We start from the raw sequence: 18,644 nt of genomic DNA, 5'->3' as shown, positions 1-18,644 counted from the left end.
GGGGAGGAGACCCCGGGCTGCCCACCCGAGTGCTGCCGTTTACCTCTCATGCCACGCAGGTGGTGACCACCGCTGGTCGCCTGGCTGATGTCTAAAACGGGATCTTCAGTCTGTGAATCACAAGCCAGTGATGTACGTGATCGTGGGTTGACTTTATGTGTTTAGGTCAGAAATCAGAGCTCTTAGCGCAGGTAACCTTTACGCTGACCTGGAGCTGTTTGGGCCACGCACCACCGGCATTGGAGTCTGGTTGAGGGCTTTATTTTCAAATAGGAAGGACTCTGTTTCTTCATGACCATTCCTAGTTGCGCTAGCTCAGCCATCTGGCCGCCTCCTGAGCCCTGCCGGGGCCCGATCCTTCCCGCCGCGGCCCCTGCATTTCTCCCTGCGGGGGATTGGCGGCACGGTTAAACAAGCTCAGAGCTGGGGGGCAGCAGTTCTGCAGATCCCTCCTGGGAAGGCCCACCACCAATCATAATTCCCCGGCCCAGTACTGACCATCCATCCCCACAGGCCGCTGGACCGACCTCTCAGAGCAGCCGCTGCCCCTCGGCCTGCCTGGACGCCTTCCCTTTGGGTCCATCCCAGCTGGGAAGGGGGTCCGGGGCCCTGCTGCTTATGTGCGTGCGTTCACGTGTTTCCGTGTGGAAGGTGTGTGCACAGATGGGTGTGTGTGTGTGCACACCGTGGAGGAATGCACCCCACAGCACGGACACGCGGCCGCCTTTGGGCAAGGTCGAGCTTTTTCCGCGTTTCTGTTCCGGGAGCCGTCTGAGCCGCGGGGCTGGCGGGAAGCCGCGCTGTGCCGTCTTGGGGCTCACACCTGTTACCGTCTGCTCTGTTCCATGGTGGCCCAAGTGCCTACAGAACCTGCTTGGGGAGCAGGTGCGTGGCTTTCTGTCCCTCCAGGAGGCTTGATGGTCCTCCAGGCAGCGTGAACTTTGCTCCTTCCGTGGGCACCCTCCTAGTCTGCTTGACCGAGCCTGGCGCGCCAGGGCGCACGGAGGAGGTGGTGGCTCTACAGATACAACCCTGGGCGTGGTCGCGGGCCCTGGGGAATGACTGAGGTGGAATTTTTCCTGTCCACGCTCGGCCTCAAGATCTGGCTGCTGATCACCTGGCAGTGCCAGTTTCCAGAGCCAAGAGTTGGCCCCGTGTGTCAACGCCACACAATTGGTCGTGGTTCTTTGAATAAAACGTTGGCGAGGACGGCCAACGCGCTCGTGGGCTCTGAAGCCGGACCACGTGGTCTCGTCCTAACCGGCCCTGGATGGCTGTGTGGCCTTGGGGAAACGGCTGGCTCCTCTGGGCCCACTTCCCTTTCCTGTGAGATGGGCTGTGCGCGGAGCTCAGACTCTGCCAGGAAGTGGGATGCTGCAGTGTCTTATGGCACTTGCGCCCACGGCCTGGCCCCAGGGAAGGCAGGAGAGGAGGCCAGGGTGAGGCTAAAATTAGCTAAGACGGCGCGGCTGAGGAGCAGGCAGAGGTCTGGCAGAAAGACCTGGCGCCCCAGCCTCAACGCACGGGGTGCGAGGGGGTCAGGAGAGGCGGAGCTCCCGGACCCCCCCAACGCAAAACTGCCTCCCAGACCTGGGTGTGGTCCTAGCACGGCCCACTCCCCTCACCCTGGACTGCTTCCCAGTTTGCAAGGTTAACACAAGATAAAGCCAATCTTCTGTTTAAAAACAGTCCTAACCTGGCGGTCCAGTGGTTAGGACTTCGCGCTCCCAGGGCAGGGGGCACAGGTTCGATCCTTGGTCGGGAACTAAGATCCCGCGTGCCGCGTGGCGCGGCCAAAAAACAAAAAGACAAAACAAAACAAGCAAACAAACAGAAACCAGCCCACAGAAGCCAAAAACCTGCCGTCGCAAGGGCTGAAGGATCTGTCTGTGGCCAGGATGGCTGAAAAGTCCTCTTTGCTCTCTGCCAGCAGGGCCCATGCCAGGCGCGGCTCCCCCAGAGGCACTCCCGATGTGCCCTCCCCGCCCCGCCGCCCAGGAGACTCGGTGGTACCGCCCTCTGCACTCACCACTGGGCTCACATCCTGTTCTGAGTGTCTGTTAGGCTCCACCTCCCCCCAGGCCCGTGGTCTCCTGAAAGCCGGGCCTCCTCGGGGGCTGCGTGAGTGTCCTGTAACGAAGGACCACAAACTGAGGGCTTAAAAGAACAGAACTCTATTCCCCGCCCAGTTCTGGAGGCCAAGAGTCTGAAGTCAGGGTGGGGGCAGGGCTACCCTCCCTCTGGAGGCTCCAGGGGAGGGTCCTTCCCGCCTCTCCCAGCTTCCCCCAGGCGTCCTTGGCTTGTGGCCTCATCACTGTAGTTTCTGCTTCCGCCATCACGTGGCTTCTCTGATAAGGACACCGTCGCTGGATTTGGGGCCCTCCCCAAGCCAGGAGGACCTCACCTCAAACCACCGATCACATCTGCAAAGACACTTTTTCCAAATAAGGTCATGCTCGGGGCCGGGGGGATGTATCTTTTCGGGCCGGGTGTGGGGAACCACCATTCTGCCCCTGCGTGTTCCCAGCTCGGGGCCCAGCAGGGTGGTACTCTGTGACTAGCTGCCTGAAGGACTCCGTCCACCAAGTCTAATCTGAGACAAGTCTGGGGGCGGCGTCAGCCCTCTGGGCAGCGGCCTCTCCCGACATCACTGACACCCGTGCGCAGTGGGGGTTCTGAGGCCGCCTCGGGGCCCTGAGTGGCCGCGGGTTCTCCCCGTGTGCCTGTCAGGGTCCAGAGTCCCTCCTTTAAGGGACAGTAGCCGTAGTGGACCAGGCACCCCCCCCCCCCAACGTGACCTCGTTTTACTTGTCACCTCCTTAGAGGCCCCCCCCTCCAAATCACTCACATTCCAGGGAGCTGGGGCTTAGGGTCCCAGCTATCTTCTTTGGGGGACACGGTTCGGCCCAGAGCGAGAGGTAACCCGATGGATGTGTGTGGAGTTCAGCAGAAGACCCTCGCACAGGGGCCCAGGGGCTGTGGGTACAATCAAGATCAGGTGTTTCCTATCACAGCGACTGTACCTGTGCTGACCGGTTTACTTCTGTTGGGAAAATCAGCGTTTTTCCTCTTAAGATGCAGAGTGGTTGTCACCACCTGGGGGGTCCAGAAGGATCTGTTTACCTGGCAATAGGTCCCGCCTTTTCTCAAAGCTTGGGGGTGTTAGGGGTGTGCGGGAGCCCCGGGAGCCTCGCGATGCAGCCATTTCTCAGGCCCGACTGAGCTCTTTTGGTCCGTGGGCTGGGAGTCAAAGTGAGGGCCCAGGTAGGGCCACGGAAACAGGCCGGGCTGGGAGTTTGCAGAAAGATGGAGTGCTGCCACAGTGTCCCTTGACCCTGTCTGCGGGGCTGCGACCTGCAGCGGTTTCAGCATCTCGAGAGGCCAGCCACGGGCGAGGCCCAGCGCCAGCCTACCCTCCAGCCCGGTGCCATCCCGGGGGCCCGGGTGGGCCTGCCTGTACCCCCTTCCTCATTTCCCACACTCTCCACACGCTGGACTAAGCTGGATTTCCCTCTCATGCTAAAGAGCCCAAGGCCGGCCGGGTGTGAGTTCAGGGAAGAATGGAGGCTGGGCTTGGAGTTGAGGGCGGGAGCGGCCGGCTGCCCCTGGCGGAGCGCACAGCCCAGGCCGGCGAGCCGAGGCCGTGGGGAAGGTGTGGGTCGGGGTGGTCCAGGGGCTCACGTGGCGTCTGACTCAGCCCTGCTGTCTCAGCTCCACTCTCAGCTCTGTGGCCTCATTCCGGCCGGGGGCTGCCCTGAGGGTGCGGGTCTGGATTCGGGGAGGGGGCTGGTCAGAAAGCCGCCCTCACCGGGCTGGGGAGCCCGACGGGCAGAGCCGTCGGTGCCCCCGGGGACGGGCTGGGGGAGGGTTCTCCTGGAGATGGATTCTTCCCGCAGGCCGGACCGCCGCTGGAATCCTGCATCCACGCCCTCTGCCGACGCTGTCACGCCCTTGGAGATGCCGCAGCACTCGACGGGGGACAAGCACTTCGCCTCGATGCCGCAGCTGCTCTTCCCCAGCCCCCCGCTGGCCACCGACAGCGAGTGTAGCTGCACGCCCCCCAGCAGGCGGGCGTCCCTTGGCTCGCCCCTGAGCCAGCCGCTGTGCCAGCCGCGGCCTGAGGCACGCGGGCCCCGGGCGGCCCGGGAGGTGCGCTACGTGGCGACGGGCCGGCCGGCCGAGGCCTGCGGCTGGCGGGCCTTCGCGCCCACGTGCCTACAGGCCTTCAACACACCCCGGGGCTTCCTGCTCTTCCTGTGCGCGGCCTCCTTCCTGCAGGGCATGACGGTGAACGGCTTCATCAACGCCGTCATCACATCCATCGAGCGGCGCTATGACCTGCACAGCTACCACAGCGGCCTCATCGCCAGCTCCTACGACGTGGCCGCCTGCCTCTGCCTCACCTTCGTTGGCTACTTCGGGGGCCACGGCCACAAGCCTCGCTGGCTGGGCTGGGGCGTGCTGGTCATGGGCGCTGGCTCGCTGGTCTTCTCACTGCCCCACTTCACCACCGGCCCCTACGAGGTGCAGGTGGACGAGGCCGTCGGAACGTGCCGGGCCAACCGCAGCACGACCTGCGGGGGCCGCGCCTCTGGCCCGTCCGGCTACCAGCTGGTCTTCATGCTGGGCCAGTTCCTGCACGGCGTGGGCGCCACCCCGCTCTACACGCTGGGCGTCACCTACCTGGACGAGAATGTCAAGTCCAGCTACTCGCCTGTCTACATCGGTGAGTGGGACGGGCGCGATGGTGGTGACGCCAGCCGGCCGTCTACTCCGAGCCCTGCCCCGTCCAAGCCCCCTACACGCACGTCCCTGTTGGCCACACGCGGCCCCGAACGGCCCCAGGTGCTCCTAGGCGAGCTGGCAGGTCAGCACGGGCCTGCGTGTCACCTGACACCTCAGGTGATGGAGGTGGCGCTTGCCAGCCTCAGCCCGATCCCTGGCACATGCCACAGGGTCTGGAGCGCGCGGACCCTCGTGGTCCAGTGGTTAGGACTCTCCGCTGCCACCGCAGGAGGCCCAGGTTTGATCCCTGGTCGGGGAACTGAGATCACGCGAGCCGGGCTCGGCTGGTGGCTGGGCTGCAGAGCTGGGTGCTGCCACGCCTCCCTCGGGGGTTGGGCTCGAGCCTCGAGCTGCCCCCGAGACCCTCTCGCTTATCTGGGGTGAGATTTCCGTGTTCTCAGCCTCAGGCCAGCCGCTTCTCCGAGTCCCTCCTGCGAGGTCAGCTCTCCCAGGGAAGGGGTCGGGGTCAGTGGAGAGCTCGCGGCCGACGCCCCGGCCCAGCCAGCTTTGCTCGCTGCTCTGCTTCGTTACGTCCACCTTGGACTCTGCTCATCCGTGTCACGTAGCGGTTGCCATTCCGGGGATGGGGGCACTTGGGACCCGGGTGAGCCTGCAGCGCTGCATGGGTGCCGCCCTCATCCTGCAAAATGAGTCTTAGGATCTTTGCTCTTTCGAGGGGGAAGGAGTCCAAATGGTGTCTATAGGGGGCTTTGAGGGACATATTTTTAAAACACCTTGAAAGGTTGACACCAGCCGATATCAGACACAGGGGAGACTGTGCAACGAAAACCCCAGTTTAAAGGAGTTCATGCCTGGGGGTAGGGGTGGAGGTGCAGAAATGCAAGCGGGGCTTGTCTTAGGGGGGCCGGAGGGGTGGCGCAGAGGGCGCAGCGGGTCCCAGACGGCTCTGCTTCCCTTCCAGCCGTCTTCTACACCGCGGCCATCCTTGGCCCCGCAGCCGGCTACCTGGTCGGAGGTGCCCTGCTGAATATTTACACCGAAATAGGCCACCGGTGAGTGACCTGGGCCCACAGAGAAGACGCCCACTCTTGGTGCAGGAGGACGGCGGCCAGGGTGGGGGAGGTCTTGCTCTGGTGGACCTGGGAGTCTGGGCAGCTTGGAGAGCGTGGCCTGAGGGAGGGGACAGCATGGATGGACGGCCTCCCGAAGCCGGAAGGGACCAGGCCGCAATTGCTCCAACGCCCTTTGCGGAACCAAGAGGGGATTTCCTGCCGCCACCGGGAGGTTCTTTTTTTGGGGGCGGGTGGCCTACACCAAACAATTCTCCAGTGCTCTCCGGACACCAGCTGGGTGTCCCCAGTTCACCTCCATCTGACACTGACTTCCCGGAGTCAGCTCAGACCCCACAGGTGAGCGAGGGCACCCACCCTTCAGACGCCAGCCGCAGTGGTGGCTCCTGGTTACCCACGCTTCTGTCCAACTTGGCTGCAAATCGGAGGGTCCCAGGACCCCTCCTTCTGGCAGTTTGCTAGAACGGCTCACAGAACGCAGGAAAGCACAGCACTGGCTCAGTCGCCAGTTTATTCCCCAGAATACAACTTGGGGTCAGCCGGCTGGCCTCTGCCAGCCCCTTGCCTCCTGTCCACCTGGCTGCCCAGCCCAGGGTTCCTTCCCACATACCTTTGAATTTAAAGGTGCACTTGTGTGCAGGCGGGGGTCGCAGGCAAGCCCCCTGAGCTTCACGAGGCCAGGGCACCAGCCAGCCACACTCTGCCCTGCCCCTCCTGGGCCCCCAGCCGCTATGCCTCGTCGGGAAGCAGCCTCGCAGGCCCCAGGGGAAGGGGTGGACCTGGGCAGGGCCCCTGGCGCACGCCCACCCCGTGTCCGTCCCGATGCCCTCGGTCCACCGCTGGTCCCAGACCGGGGCGGGGGGTGGGGCGTCAGGGCGGGGGCCTCGAGCAGAGCCTTTGGTCTCCGCCTCTCACTGGCCAGCAAGCGGGAGGACGCCCGGCGTGCGCTCCCTAGACGCCGTGAACGCGACGCTGACCCCACGTGCCTCTTCCCGCAGGACGGAGCTGACCACCGAGAGCCCGCTGTGGGTCGGCGCCTGGTGGGTGGGCTTCCTGGGCACTGGAGCGGCCGCCTTCCTCATCGCCGTGCCCATCCTCAGCTACCCGCGGCAGCTGCCAGGTGGGTGCTTCCCGCAGAAGGACACCCCACGCCCTGCTCCTCCGCCCCGCCAGGAGCAGTGGGGCGGGGGTCGTCATCCTCTGGGCGGGTGCTGCCATCGGCAGGGCGGCCCGGCCGGGGTGCGCCCTCCACCCCGGTGGCCTCTGCCCGCGCGGGGACCACGGAAGAGGCCTGTTTCACCGGGGGGTGGGCGCCCCTTTCAATACCTTCCGTCTCCCTCTGGTCCCAGGTTGGGCCCCTGGGCTCTCTCCCACCTCCCCCTCCCTGCCACCCGTCACCATGGTGCATCCGTACGGATGTCTGTCTGGGCGCCCTCGCCCACCGGCTGGTCCCACACCCAGGAGGAGGGGCATCGGGGCCTTTGGTCTCTGCCCCTCACAGATGTTCACGTCCTTCCAGGCTCCCAGCGCTACGTGGTCATGAGAGCATCCGAAATACACCAGTTAAAGGACGGCAGCCACAGGGTGACCAGCAATCCTGACTTCGGGAAAACCATCAGAGACCTGCCTCTGTAAGGACCTTGGGGGGCCTCTCGTCTGTGTCTGTGTGTCCTGAAGACCCCTTAGGGTCCTACACGTGCTGGGTCTTGACCCTAAGCTAGGAGAGTCCTGTGACCCCTCCAGGGCCACATGGGGAGCCCCCAGCCCCTAACCCTCCTTCTGACCCGACAATCTTCAGGGCTTGGCTCCAAAACTTGGGCTAAGGGATTAAGGAGCAGCGGACAGAGCCTCCTGGCTTGGGGGCACCCAAGGCCGGTTCCGACGGAAGGGCCGGGCCTCGGCCGCACGGTGCCCACCCCTCCCTTCCCGGGCCCGCGGGGGACCCGCCTGCGCTCCCGCACGGCAGGCTCTGGGGGCTGTGCCTGCCGCCTCGTGGTCGCGGAGGGAATCCCTGATGCGCGGCCAGTTGCCCCACGGCCAGCTTGTCCACGGTCCCCGGGGGAGGAACTGACCACCCCCCCCAGGATCATCCCCCAGGAGTCACCCCTCCACCCCGTTCCCTGACCGTTTCATCGGGAGTCACCTGCGCGTGCCCACGGGGCTCCGAGGAGGGGGCCGTCCAGCCCCCCCGTCCTAGCTGCCCTGCGGCCACCACTCCTCCCGGGCGGCGGCCTCTTGTTTATCTTGCTCTTGACCTGGTCTCACTTCGCTGTCTTCACACACTGTTGGGACAAACAGAGCCTGGGCTTCTGGGGCCTCAGAGGGATGGCGTGGGGCTGGGCGCTCCTGGCCGGCCAGGGCCCCTCATCAGGGCATTCGTGGGGGGCTCTCCTGGCCGGAGGGGGCGGGCGGCCCTCGGATGGCCACCTGCCCGAGTCCTCGGCCTCGCTGAGCGCCCACCTGCCCGCAGCCTCCTGAGCCCATGAATGTCCACGTGGCAGGTGGAGGCTGCCGGTGACGGGAATGAGCCCCCGCCGTCTGTCTTCAGCACGGGGAGGGTGACGTGGGCTCAGGGAACCCCCCCAGGCTACCTGTTGCCTGGTTAGACCCCCCCCAGAAGAGCCGCCACTCAGGAGGCTGCCACCAAGGCCGGCAGGGCTGGCCCAGGGCCACACTGGCCGGGAAGGCGGGAGCACCCAGGCCCGGGCAGGCTCGCCCCGTCCAGCCGGGGCGGGGCCACCCGCTCCCTCCGGACAGCGCTGGCACCGAGGGTGTCAACAGCTTGGTCCCCAGTGGACCCGGGGAAAAGCCCGAGATAAGGAGGTTTATGCCCAGGCTTGGCTCCCCAAACCGGTTGCTGATAGTAAAATAAATTCCGGAACATGGGCCCTCTGTCAAGGTCATGACCAGTTCTCTGAGCAACTTCAACGTGGGAGTTTCAGCCAAACAACCTGCAGACTGAGATTAAGAAATAAGGACGTTCACATACTCCTGGGGAGAGTCACCTGCCCCTGAGCCCAGGCGAGCAACCCCGAAGCCTGGGCAGGTCTGGGCAGGACCAGGAAGGGACTGGCCGCACCCTGGGCTTCCCCTCAACACACACACACACACACAGACAGACAGACACACACACACACACACAGAGACACACACAGACACACACACACAGAGACACACACACAGACACCTCAAGTGGGATCATTTGATGCTTTGAATAACACTTCTCAATTCTCTCAAGGATGGCACATAATTAATATCATTCTCCATGCACAGGAGGAAAGTCAATCCATTATGTACAATGGATGCCTTAGGACATTAGGGTTTAATTCTTTTGGAAACCTGGTTTAGAAGGGTGGCTCTAGACTGAAGATCCCAAGTTAATATCTGCATCCTCAACCTCCTTACTGACCTTCAAGGCTGTTGAAACAATTTCCAGCTTCCCCTAGTAAACCAATGGTACCAGACAGTCTGCGTGTCCTAAATTTTCCCCTCCCTTTCCCTGCTCACACTTACTCCTAATTTTGATCTTTCTCTTTGGTCCAGGGGAACCACCATACACCCAGACAACAGAATCCTCAATATCCCTCAATGGCCAGCATACCCAGGGGACTATGGAGTCCTCTAAAATGTCCTTCCATTTTCTCCTTCTGTTTTGAAATTCAGGTTTTGTATTTATTAAATTGTTATTTTCTCCTACCCAAACTCTTGTAACAAGCCCACCAACACACACACACACACACACACACACACACACAGACACACACACACACATAGACACACACACACATAGACACACACACACACACACACACACACACACACTCTGGTCCCAGAGAGCCCCACCAGGATGGCATTTCCTCCGCATCTTGTTTCCTTCATGGATGGGGGACTTGGGCTGTTGACCAGAAAGAAACCTTTTCAGTCCTTGAGTTTGAAAGTCAGTTTTGAAGGAACTGGGTCCCCGTTTGAAGCGGGATGGGGAAGGAGGCCGCTCTGCAGTTACCCTGAGAAGCCGCGGGGGCCGGGGGTGGGGGCGACTTCATTAGCATCAGTTCCCTCCCAGGGCACAAAGGCTGACCGTGGCCACCCTGCGTCCTCCTACTTGGCGGAATCCAGTTTACTGTTGGCCTGTGTCCTCAAAACGAAGAACACTGGAGCGTCAAGGTGTCTGTGCTGCTTTGACACGCGCAGGGGGGGTGTCGGCATTGACGGCTGGGCCGGGTGGGGGTCTCCCTCCCGGTGGAAGATGACCCGTAGGGTCGCCGGGGGCTGGTTCTCTGGGTGGGAGGCCTTAGCTGCAGACACGGAGAACGTGAGCAAAGGCAGCCGTTGTCGGAGCCGCTGTGATAGGGGTCGGACCACAGTCGTCTGTCACCAGGCTTTGCCTGCTCGTGGGTGCCCGAGATGGACCCAGGGCTCCAGGGGAAACTGTCCCCAGCCCACACCACTCACGAGTCCTGGACCTGCCATCCGGTGGCTGAGAGGGGCCGGGCCCGGGAAAGGCAGGCGGGGTGTAGAGCCGTGTGCACTGGGTTCAAGGGGGAACTCTCAGGCCAGGTCCAAGGGCCATTTCTCAGGCCCCCGGCATCACTACACCGGCCACCGCCCCCCAGGTGCACACCAAGAGAAGTCGGAGAGCCAGCCAAGCCCACACAGGGTCTCCTTGGAGGGGCCTCTCGGTCCAAACCCTCAGGGATTTCTGTCCCTCCTTTTCACCAGCTGGCGATTGAGAAGCGGTCCCACCCCTCAGGCCCCGTTCCCCTCTCCTGGGGGCCACCCAGTCCTGGACTTGGTGACAGCCGCCTCCCCCGCAGCCCCCCGCTCCTGGCTCGGGCCCCTCTACCGGTCCTCCCGGCTGCCCCTGGGGGCAGATTCAACAGCATCACAGTCACTCAGGGTCTCTTTCCCCACTGCAGCCGACCTCGGGGACAGCGGCTTTCACACATGTCGCAGGCTCTGGGTCCTGGTGCCAGCTCTCCCTCTGCCCCAGCCCAGCCCCACACCCACTCGCGGTTTCTCCGGAGTAAACGTGGGGTGCCCCTGGCTCTCCCACACCCCACTGCACTCCCCTCTCACAACCAGGCTCTTTGTGCTCAGTTGGGAAGGGCCAGGGCTCTGGCCCACTCTGACCCTCTGTCTCTTCTCTCTGGTCTCCATTCCTCTCCCGCATCCAGCTCCATCTGGCTCCTCCTGAAGAACCATACGTTCATCCTGCTCTGCCTGGCCGGGGCCACCGAGGCCACGCTCATCGCTGGCATGTCCACGTTTGGCCCCAAGTTCCTGGAGTCCCAGTTCAGCCTCAGTGCCTCGGAAGCTGCCACCTTGTTTGGTGAGAATGCTCCCTGAATCTTGTGGTGGTGGGGGTCCTCCGTTATTTCACTGGTTCTCAGAGACTGCGGGCCCTTTGAGGGTCTCTTCTAGAAAACCCCAGGCAGCAAGCGCTCCCTACACAGGGCGCACGTCCTGGGCGTGTGGTCCCCCCAGGCGGGGACCCCGGAGCAGGCGTCGGGGCCCTTATACAACAGCTCTAGTCACGCTTACAAAGGCTGCCGCCGCGATGGGCAGGACGGTCCTTCCCGAGGGCAGTCTGGGAAGTGCTGAACACGGCCTGCTGACCCGTTCTCTGTGCCGCCCCCCTCGCCACCCAGAGCCTGGCCCCCTGCGTCGTCCCTGGCTTGTGGCGGAGAGGGTTCGGGTGGCGGATCCCACCGCGTTCCCTCGGGCCTGGCGGTCCCCGTGAGCCAGGCAGCGGGTGTCCCGGGGTCTCCCGGAGGCTGGAGCCCTGGGCCTGCCCGACCGCAGGCGTTCTGTGGCCTCCTGGGTGTGAGAGTCCTCCTCACACCCCTCCTTCTGGCCCTGTCCGCGGGTAGCGCTGGGCTGGGGGGGCAGCCACGGCCTCACCGGGAACCTGCCAGGCAGGGGGTGTGTGGGGGTCGATCCTGGCCGGGCGCCTCCCCCCAGGGAGGACGGTGTCAGACTCGGGGTCCCCGGTGACTAGTGCCCCAGACTCCCCTCCTTGCTGGCCTCTTGGCTGTGACCCCACTTGCCAGAGCCCCACCCCCACCAGCTGCTTTCCTGCCCCACGGCGGCCGACACCCCTCCTGGGACAGCCGTGTCCTCTGGGTCCTCCCCGTCTGCCCCCAGAGCCGGCCTTCATCTGGGGAGACGGGCTCAGCGCACCCAGGGTCTTCGGGGTCTCCTCCAGCCTTGGAGAGCCCCCCCCCCACCTGCACCCCACCCCAGGGCAGGCCTGGAAGCCACGTGCCGCTGAAGCCCAACTTCCCACCAAAAGGCGGCCACCAGCGTCTCCAAGCGCCCCCTCGTGGCCAGCCTCCGCAGAGGCCGTGTGGGCCAGGGGAGCGCGACTGTCCTTGGGTCTCCCCGGCGCGGGGGGCAGGGCCCAGGGGCCTCTCCTCTTCCCTCTCCTGCTCTGCCCCCGCACCCCTGGGCCTCTGAGCAGCTGGCCGGGTGGCCTCCCCAGGCCCCGAGGCCCCCCGTGAGCACCGGTCAGGGCCCTCACGTCCAGTGCAGGGCCTGGGGCTGCCTCGGAGATTGGGGCCGACGGCTGTGGGCCTCCGTCTCCCGTCGCTAACGCGGAGACGACGGGGCCCGGGGGGGGTGCCGGCGCCGCCCCTGTGGCTCCGGGGACGGTACCGAGCCCCTCCCTGTCCACAGGGTACCTGGTGGTGCCGGCAGGTGGCGGAGGCACGTTCCTGGGCGGCTTCTTTGTGAACAAGTGCAAGCTCCGAGGCTCAGGCATCATCAAGTTCTGCCTGCTCTGCACCCTGATCAGCATGCTGGCCTTCCTCGTCTTCTTCATGCACTGCCCCAACGTGCCCATGGCGGGCGTGACCGCCAGCTACAACGGGAGGTAAGGGCCAGGTGGCACCGGGGCGAGGGGAGACCTCTGCACACCCGTCGGGGGCACCAGGGGTCCCTTGGGGAGGAGGGTGGGGGGGTCGGCCACTTGAGGCGAGGTCACCGGAGATGGTCGTAACGGTAACGATGATGTCCTCCGCGGGGACCAGTGGCCGGTCGCTCACACGCGGCACCTGAGCCCCGGTCCTCTGTCTGTAAGACGGGACAGTCCCAGCCCCACCTCCTCTCTACGTGTTGTCTTGGAAAGCGGCCCCGCCTCGGCGCCCGTGCGTCACCGCGTCGGGAACGGGAGGGGAACGGCCCGCTGGGGGCGATTCGGGAACATCTGAAGTAGACGCAGGCTAGCGACTGCTGGCCGGGAATTCCCTGTAGAGATGACAGCGTGAGTGCCGGGGCGAGGGTGCCATCGGCAAGGATGCCATCGTACCATTGTCGAGACCGCCGGGTCGGAAACAACCAAACTAGCCACGAGTCGGTGCAGAGTGGAGGGCTTAGTACCATGGAGGAGGGAGGAGTCTAGGCCTCGGGCGCCTCCAAGACAGCGTTGAGCAGAAAAAGGAAGGAGCAAAACGATGCGTACAGCGTGCTCCATTTGAGCGCAGAGAGGGAGAGTGTGTGTCTGTGAGAGCGCGGATAAACGAGCTGTGGGACGTCCACCCGCCTGCGCCGCAGAGCAGGGGCCGGAGCCACGGGGGCGCCTTGTGCCCGGCGCTCGAGCAGTTTTTGCGTTTCGAGCCCTGTGAGCGCACTGCCTACCCCAAACCAGGCCAGGCAGGGAGTGCGCTGCACGGGGTTGGTCTGCTTCGCCCTGAGCACACCCAGCGATTCTGGGAGCCGAGGCGGTGCGGGAAGCCCCGGCCCTCGGCTGCAGCAAACCCTGCGAGTTTGGAAACCTGCGGACGTGGGCCCTCAGGGACCGGACCCCACGCTGGCCTGCGCCCCACCGTCGCTCTCTCCCACCTGCAGCCTCCTGCCCCAAGGCCACCTGGGGCTGACAGCTGCCTGCAACGCCGCCTGCGGCTGCCGGCCAGAGCACTACAGCCCCGTGTGCGGCCCCGACGGCCTCGCGTACTACTCGCCCTGCCACGCGGGGTGCCCGGGGGCGGCCTCGCCCGGCCCCGGTGGCCAGAAGGTGAGCGGGGGCGGCTGCTGCCCAGGTGGTCGGCGGCGCCCGACGGTGGGGGGCCCCCCCCCTCCTGTAATCAGCGCTGTCGTTGCGCTCCTCAGGTGTACCGAGACTGTAGCTGTGTCCCTCGGAACCTGTCCTCTGGTTTTGGCCTCGCTGCCGCAGGGAAATGCACTTCAAGTTGCCAGAGGAAGCCCCTCCTTCTGGTTTCCGTATTCGTTGTAATTGTCTTCACCTTTCTCAGCAGCATTCCTGCACTCACGGCAACTCTACGGTAAGCCCGGGCCTGGGTTCGCTCTGGCCCAGAACCTTCCCTCCGCAGCTGAGGCAGAGCTCTGCAGACCCCTGCGGGGTGCGTGCCGGGCCCCCGGAGAGCTGTGGCAGGAGAGGGCTAACTGCCTCTGGGAGGCGCTTGCCACCTGGGGATGCGGCCCGGGGCGCGGCCGGGACTCGGCCGCTGGCGTGGGGTGCGACTTGGCCACACTTCCCGGGCGTTGACGCGCCGCTTTTCCGTTGCAGGTGTGTCTGTGCCCAGCAGCGATCCTTTGCACTAGGAATCCAGTGGCTCATGGTTAGAACCCTAGGTACCGTGCTGCGCGAGGAAGCCAGGCAAAGCTGCGGGGTGCATTCAGCGCACAAGGGCGCGCGCCAGGCTGGGGTGCATCCCAGCTCGAGGCTGCGCCCACCTCGGGGAAGGGCTCCGTTCCCTAACCGTCCGCTAGAGGGACCCATTTCCTCATTAACACACAGGCTCCACCAGAGTGGAAGACCGCGGGGAATCTCCCGGCCTGGAGGCAAAAGCCCCCAGAGGAAGGAACATTACGTCCCCTTTGCACCCGCTGTGAACACCAGCGGCCGAAGTCTCGTTCCTTAGAGCCCGCCCCGCCTGCTCTGGGTCTCTGCACGCCCCCCCGGGGGGGTCCGGGTGCTGAGTGTACCTCTGTCTCCGCAGGGGGCATCCCGGGCCCCATCGCCTTCGGCTGGGTGATCGACAAGGCATGCCTGCTCTGGCAGAACCAGTGCGGCCAGCAGGGCTCCTGCTTCGTGTACCAGAACTCGGCCATGAGCCAGTACCTGCTTATCGCAGGGCTGGCGTACAAGGTGAGCAGGGTGGCCTCGCTCCCAGGTGCGCTGGCGGGGGGAGGGAGTCCCAGAGTCTAAGCCAAAGGACCAAGGGTCTCTTCCAGCTAGCTCGGGCGTCCGGGCGTGCCACTGGGGTCTTCCAACAGCTTAAGCCCCCCCTGGAACCCTAAGCATCATCCTGCAGCCCGGTTTCCAGAAGCGGGACCCTTCCCCACTTCGAGCTGTTGCTGTCGGGGACGGGGAGGATGTGACGCCAGTGGCGGGAACGGCGGGACAGCAGGCCCAGGTCACAGGGGCTCGCTCTCCAGGCCCCCTGCCCTCCAGGGCCCTCACCATCCCGGCTTGGTGGTTTGCCCCGGGCTCTGGTCAGCTAAGGCTCGGGAGAAATCAAAACTGCTCCCCCCGGCTTCCCTGGCGGCGCAGCGGTTGGGAGCCCGCCTGCCGACGCGGGGGACGCGGGTTCGTGCCCCGGTCCGGGGGGATCCCACGTGCCGCGGAGCGGCTGGGCCCGTGAGCCGTGGCCGCTGAGCCTGCGCGTCCGGAGCCTGCGCTCCGCAACGGGAGAGGCCGCGGCGGTGAGAGGCCCGCGTACCGCAAAAAAAAACAAAAAACAAACTGCTCCCTCTGCAAGAGCCCGGGCAGGCCTGCTTGCTCTGGGCCGGGTCGCCTGGCTGGGTCCACAAGCAGCGCTTCTCCTTCTCCATCCTTAGTGGATCTTGAGTTACGTCCTGCTTCTTAGCCTGACCCTCTGCTTTCAAGCTGTTGATGGAAACTTCCTGCTGTATCTCTTGGCGTATGCTACGTGGGGAGAAGCATAGTATTTATATTTTGAGTTTCCCCCCATTGGAGGAAAAGCACACAACTTCCCCAATAAAATGAAATCCTAGGGCTGGTGTATAAGAATGTCTTGGATTTCTTCTTTGGGTGGAGGGTGGACTCGGGAATGTCCCACTGGCAGAGCCTTTTCGGGAGGGGCCTCAGAGACAGGATTCTCAGCGACCCTTGGGTTTATCTCCCCGAAGATTAGCTTAAAAATAGCCAAGTGTGAGAAACGATTTGCGCAGCTCTGGACAAACGGGTCAGTTCAAACAGACGCGCCCCGCTCAGGGAGCCGGCCCTTGCTCTTCTCTTTCCCTGTGTTTTAGGGTCCCTCGGCCAGAGCAGCAGGCTGGACCCCGGGACGGCTGTCTGCCCAGATAGTCCCCCCGCGGCCTCGGCACAGGGGTAGGATTGGCTCCCAGAGTCAGTGCTAATCTTAGCGGGGGGTGGGGGCAGCCCTAAGGGCTATACCGCTCGCTCACGGGGCCACAGAGTGGAAACAGCCTCTCGTTCCTGTGGCTTCAGGCCCATCTGCCTGGGCGGCGCTCCAGGAAACCCAGCGTTCACACGTCGAACGCGTACACCCGTGTGCAGAGGCTAGCACGCGCGCCCACACTGTCATCTTCCAGACTGCGCGTGATTCCCAGGGGGCTCAAGGCGGTGGCTGCGGTGGGGTGACCGCCGAAGCTGACCACCTCTGACTTAGGTTCTGGGGTGGCCGTGACGAAAGACCCCACAGCAGGTGGCTCAAACAAATTCATTTTTTCTCGTTCTGGGAGCCAGACGTCCAAAATCAAGGTGTCTGCAGTGCCCGTCCCCCTGGGGGCTCTGAGGGGGACTCTGTCCCGTGCCCCTCCCTGCTCCTGGCGGCTCCTCCATCCTCGGGGCTCCTGGGCTTGTAGACTCCTCACCCCGTCTCTGCTTCTGTCATCACGGGGCTGCTGCCTGTGTGTCACTGTGTTAAACCTTCCTCCCCTTTCTCTGTCCGGACGCCAGTCACTGGATCTGGGGTCCACCCTAACCCAGAGTGATCTCAGGGTCTCTAACTTAGTTACACCTACAAAGACCCTATTTCCAAATCAAGGTCCGATTCACGGGTTCCGGGGGTCAGGACTTGGACGCATCTTTTGCAGGGACCCCGTCCAGCCCACGACAAGCACCTCCACTTCATCCAGCGCCTCTGTATTTAAGTCAAACCATACTTTTCATTCCCCCCTAACAATATTGGGGTCCAGGCTAGGGACTGGCCATGCGGAACGGATGGACCCTCTGGCCAGAGCAGGGCTGGTTCCCCAGGACCTCGTGAGAAACCCGGGGCTGGGCGGGTGGCTCAGGAGAGGTCCAGCGGCTCCCTTCTCCCCAGGTCCTGGGCTTCGTCTTCTTCACCACCGCCTGCTTCCTGTACAAGCCCCTGTCGGGGTCTTCGGACGGCCTGGAGGCTTCTCTGCCCAGCCAGTCCTCAGCCTCCGACAACGCCACGAACCTTCAGGAAGCCCCCTCCGCCCTCCAGATCCAGAACGACATCTGACAGCCCACCCGCCAGCCCGGGGGCACGGGCCAGCCACGGCACTTCCCGGGAACACTATCTAATTTCTCCCCGGAAGGGGTGACCCCTCCCCGATTGACGCCCAGCACTGAGGACCCCGCAAAAATCTGCCACTGGGTCTGGGGGGACCGAGCCTCAAAGGCACCGAGGAGAAAGAAGGCAAGACGTCCGAATGGACGCCCCTGCCCCAGCCCCCCAGACCTCGCCAGAGAGAGTGGAGTGACCAGCTCTGTGCCCGGAAGGAGTTGCCCATTTTCCGGCCGGACGCAGGGCTGCCTCCCTCTGGTGCGCTCACACTCTGGCCCTCTCCCACGGACTTAGCCAAATAGCATCCCCTGGGGCCGCGGGATCGCTCGGAAACATGAACAGCTGTGCTTCTAAAGCAAGCTGTGCGATTCCTACGTAACTCCGTGAGTAGTTACAAAAAGCGCGAAACCACCTGTGGACTTCGGGGAGACACTTCTGCCATCCCTTCCTCTCTCCTTTGAACGGCGGATGTTTGGAGCCGGTGGCTGCCCTGCGGTTTACAAGCTCTCTCGTCTCTGGAGACGTTAAGGCCGGTGATGCTGGCGCTGTTGGAGCTGCTCCATGGAAGGGACAAAGCACCCACCCCTGTGGGCGAGCTGGAGCCGGCGGTGCTCTGCGTGGGTCCACACCGTCCCGCGCACGGCCTGGCCCTGACTTCCTGTGTTTCTCCTGACGCGGAGGAGGCCGGTGGGCTGCCGTCCCCGGGGCACATCCACGTGGATCCCTCTCCTGCGTGTGTTCTAAGCCTACCGTCACCTCCTGTCCTTGGGGCCGCACAGCCCTGCAGCAGGACGGGAGCAAGTTGCATAAGGATGTATTTATGGACCCATATTTTGCATAAACACTTATTTATAGAATTTTTTTTTTTACCTGATTGTGTGCTAAGCACTTGTGAATTCTACCCGGAGGGCGTCGGGACTTGCGTGGAACGTTTATTGTTGGTGTCCTCAGTTAAAACTGTGGGTATGTAAATATATTTTAATATTTAAAGCATATGTTCCTGCCCCGTGTGTTTTATTTCTACAAATCTGCAAAGCTCGGCAGTTTTGCAGATCCTCCAAGTGGGCTTTTGTGAGTTTGTTTCGCCGCCGGCTGCCCGGGGTGAGCGCTCGCTTGGCTGGGTTCCCCCGGTGGGTGTCCCCCGACCCCTCGAAATGACCCCTCCGCGGTTGTGATCCAAGAGTCTCCTCCCTTCAGGGCCCAGCACCCAGGCTGGGAGCAGGGCTGGGTGCTCAGCCAGCGTCCCACTTCTGCCACTGTCACGGAGCGCTGGGGTTCGGTCAGGGCGGCCGGCGCTGCGGTCAGCACGCGCGTGCGTGAACACGTGTACGCGCGCAGGTGAGACCCG

At 63.8% G+C, this 18,644-nt stretch overlaps 1 protein-coding gene across 10 annotated transcripts; it reads left to right on the top strand.

Moving 5' to 3' along the window:
• Nucleotides 1–95: 95 nt before the first annotated feature.
• SLCO4A1 (solute carrier organic anion transporter family member 4A1) lies at nt 96–18,248 on the top strand. Of its 10 annotated transcripts, XM_055090327.1 has the most exons (12): nt 100–4,726; nt 5,708–5,798; nt 6,815–6,936; nt 7,336–7,447; nt 10,991–11,145; nt 12,492–12,687; nt 13,662–13,827; nt 13,923–14,095; nt 14,341–14,405; nt 14,774–14,922; nt 16,050–16,128; nt 17,087–18,248. In XM_055090327.1, the coding sequence occupies exons 1-12, from the start codon at nt 3,517–3,519 to the stop codon at nt 17,311–17,313; spliced, it is 2,745 nt and encodes a 914-aa protein (XP_054946302.1). In that variant the 5' UTR covers nt 100–3,516; the 3' UTR covers nt 17,314–18,248. The 10 variants fall into 10 exon arrangements, 9 of the variants coding, with proteins under 9 accessions (XP_054946304.1, XP_054946309.1, XP_054946310.1 ...); XM_055090332.1 differs by lacking the exons at nt 16,050–16,128; nt 17,087–18,248 and adding an exon at nt 15,615–16,043 and having other exon boundaries at nt 98–4,726; XM_055090333.1 differs by lacking the exons at nt 16,050–16,128; nt 17,087–18,248 and adding an exon at nt 15,328–15,556 and having other exon boundaries at nt 98–4,726.
• The last annotated feature ends 396 nt before the right edge of the window (nt 18,249–18,644 follow it).

This window comes from Physeter macrocephalus, chromosome 14 (assembly GCF_002837175.3).
Source record: "Physeter macrocephalus isolate SW-GA chromosome 14, ASM283717v5, whole genome shotgun sequence".
In the NCBI taxonomy this organism is placed as follows: domain Eukaryota; kingdom Metazoa; phylum Chordata; class Mammalia; order Artiodactyla; family Physeteridae; genus Physeter; species Physeter macrocephalus.
Note: the sequence above shows the minus strand (reverse complement) of the source record. Positions and strands in the feature narration are given on the sequence as shown.

Bases quoted from the DNA above. Each gene is read 5' to 3' on its own strand.
- SLCO4A1 (XM_055090327.1), top strand. From the start codon at position 3,517: ATGCTAAAGAGCCCAAGGCCGGCCGGGTGTGAGTTCAGGGAAGAATGG. The intron at 4,727-5,707 runs GTGAGTGGGACG...CTTCCCTTCCAG, and splicing joins CTACTCGCCTGTCTACATCG to CCGTCTTCTACACCGCGGCC. The intron at 13,828-13,922 runs GTGAGCGGGGGC...TGCGCTCCTCAG, and splicing joins CCGGCCCCGGTGGCCAGAAG to GTGTACCGAGACTGTAGCTG.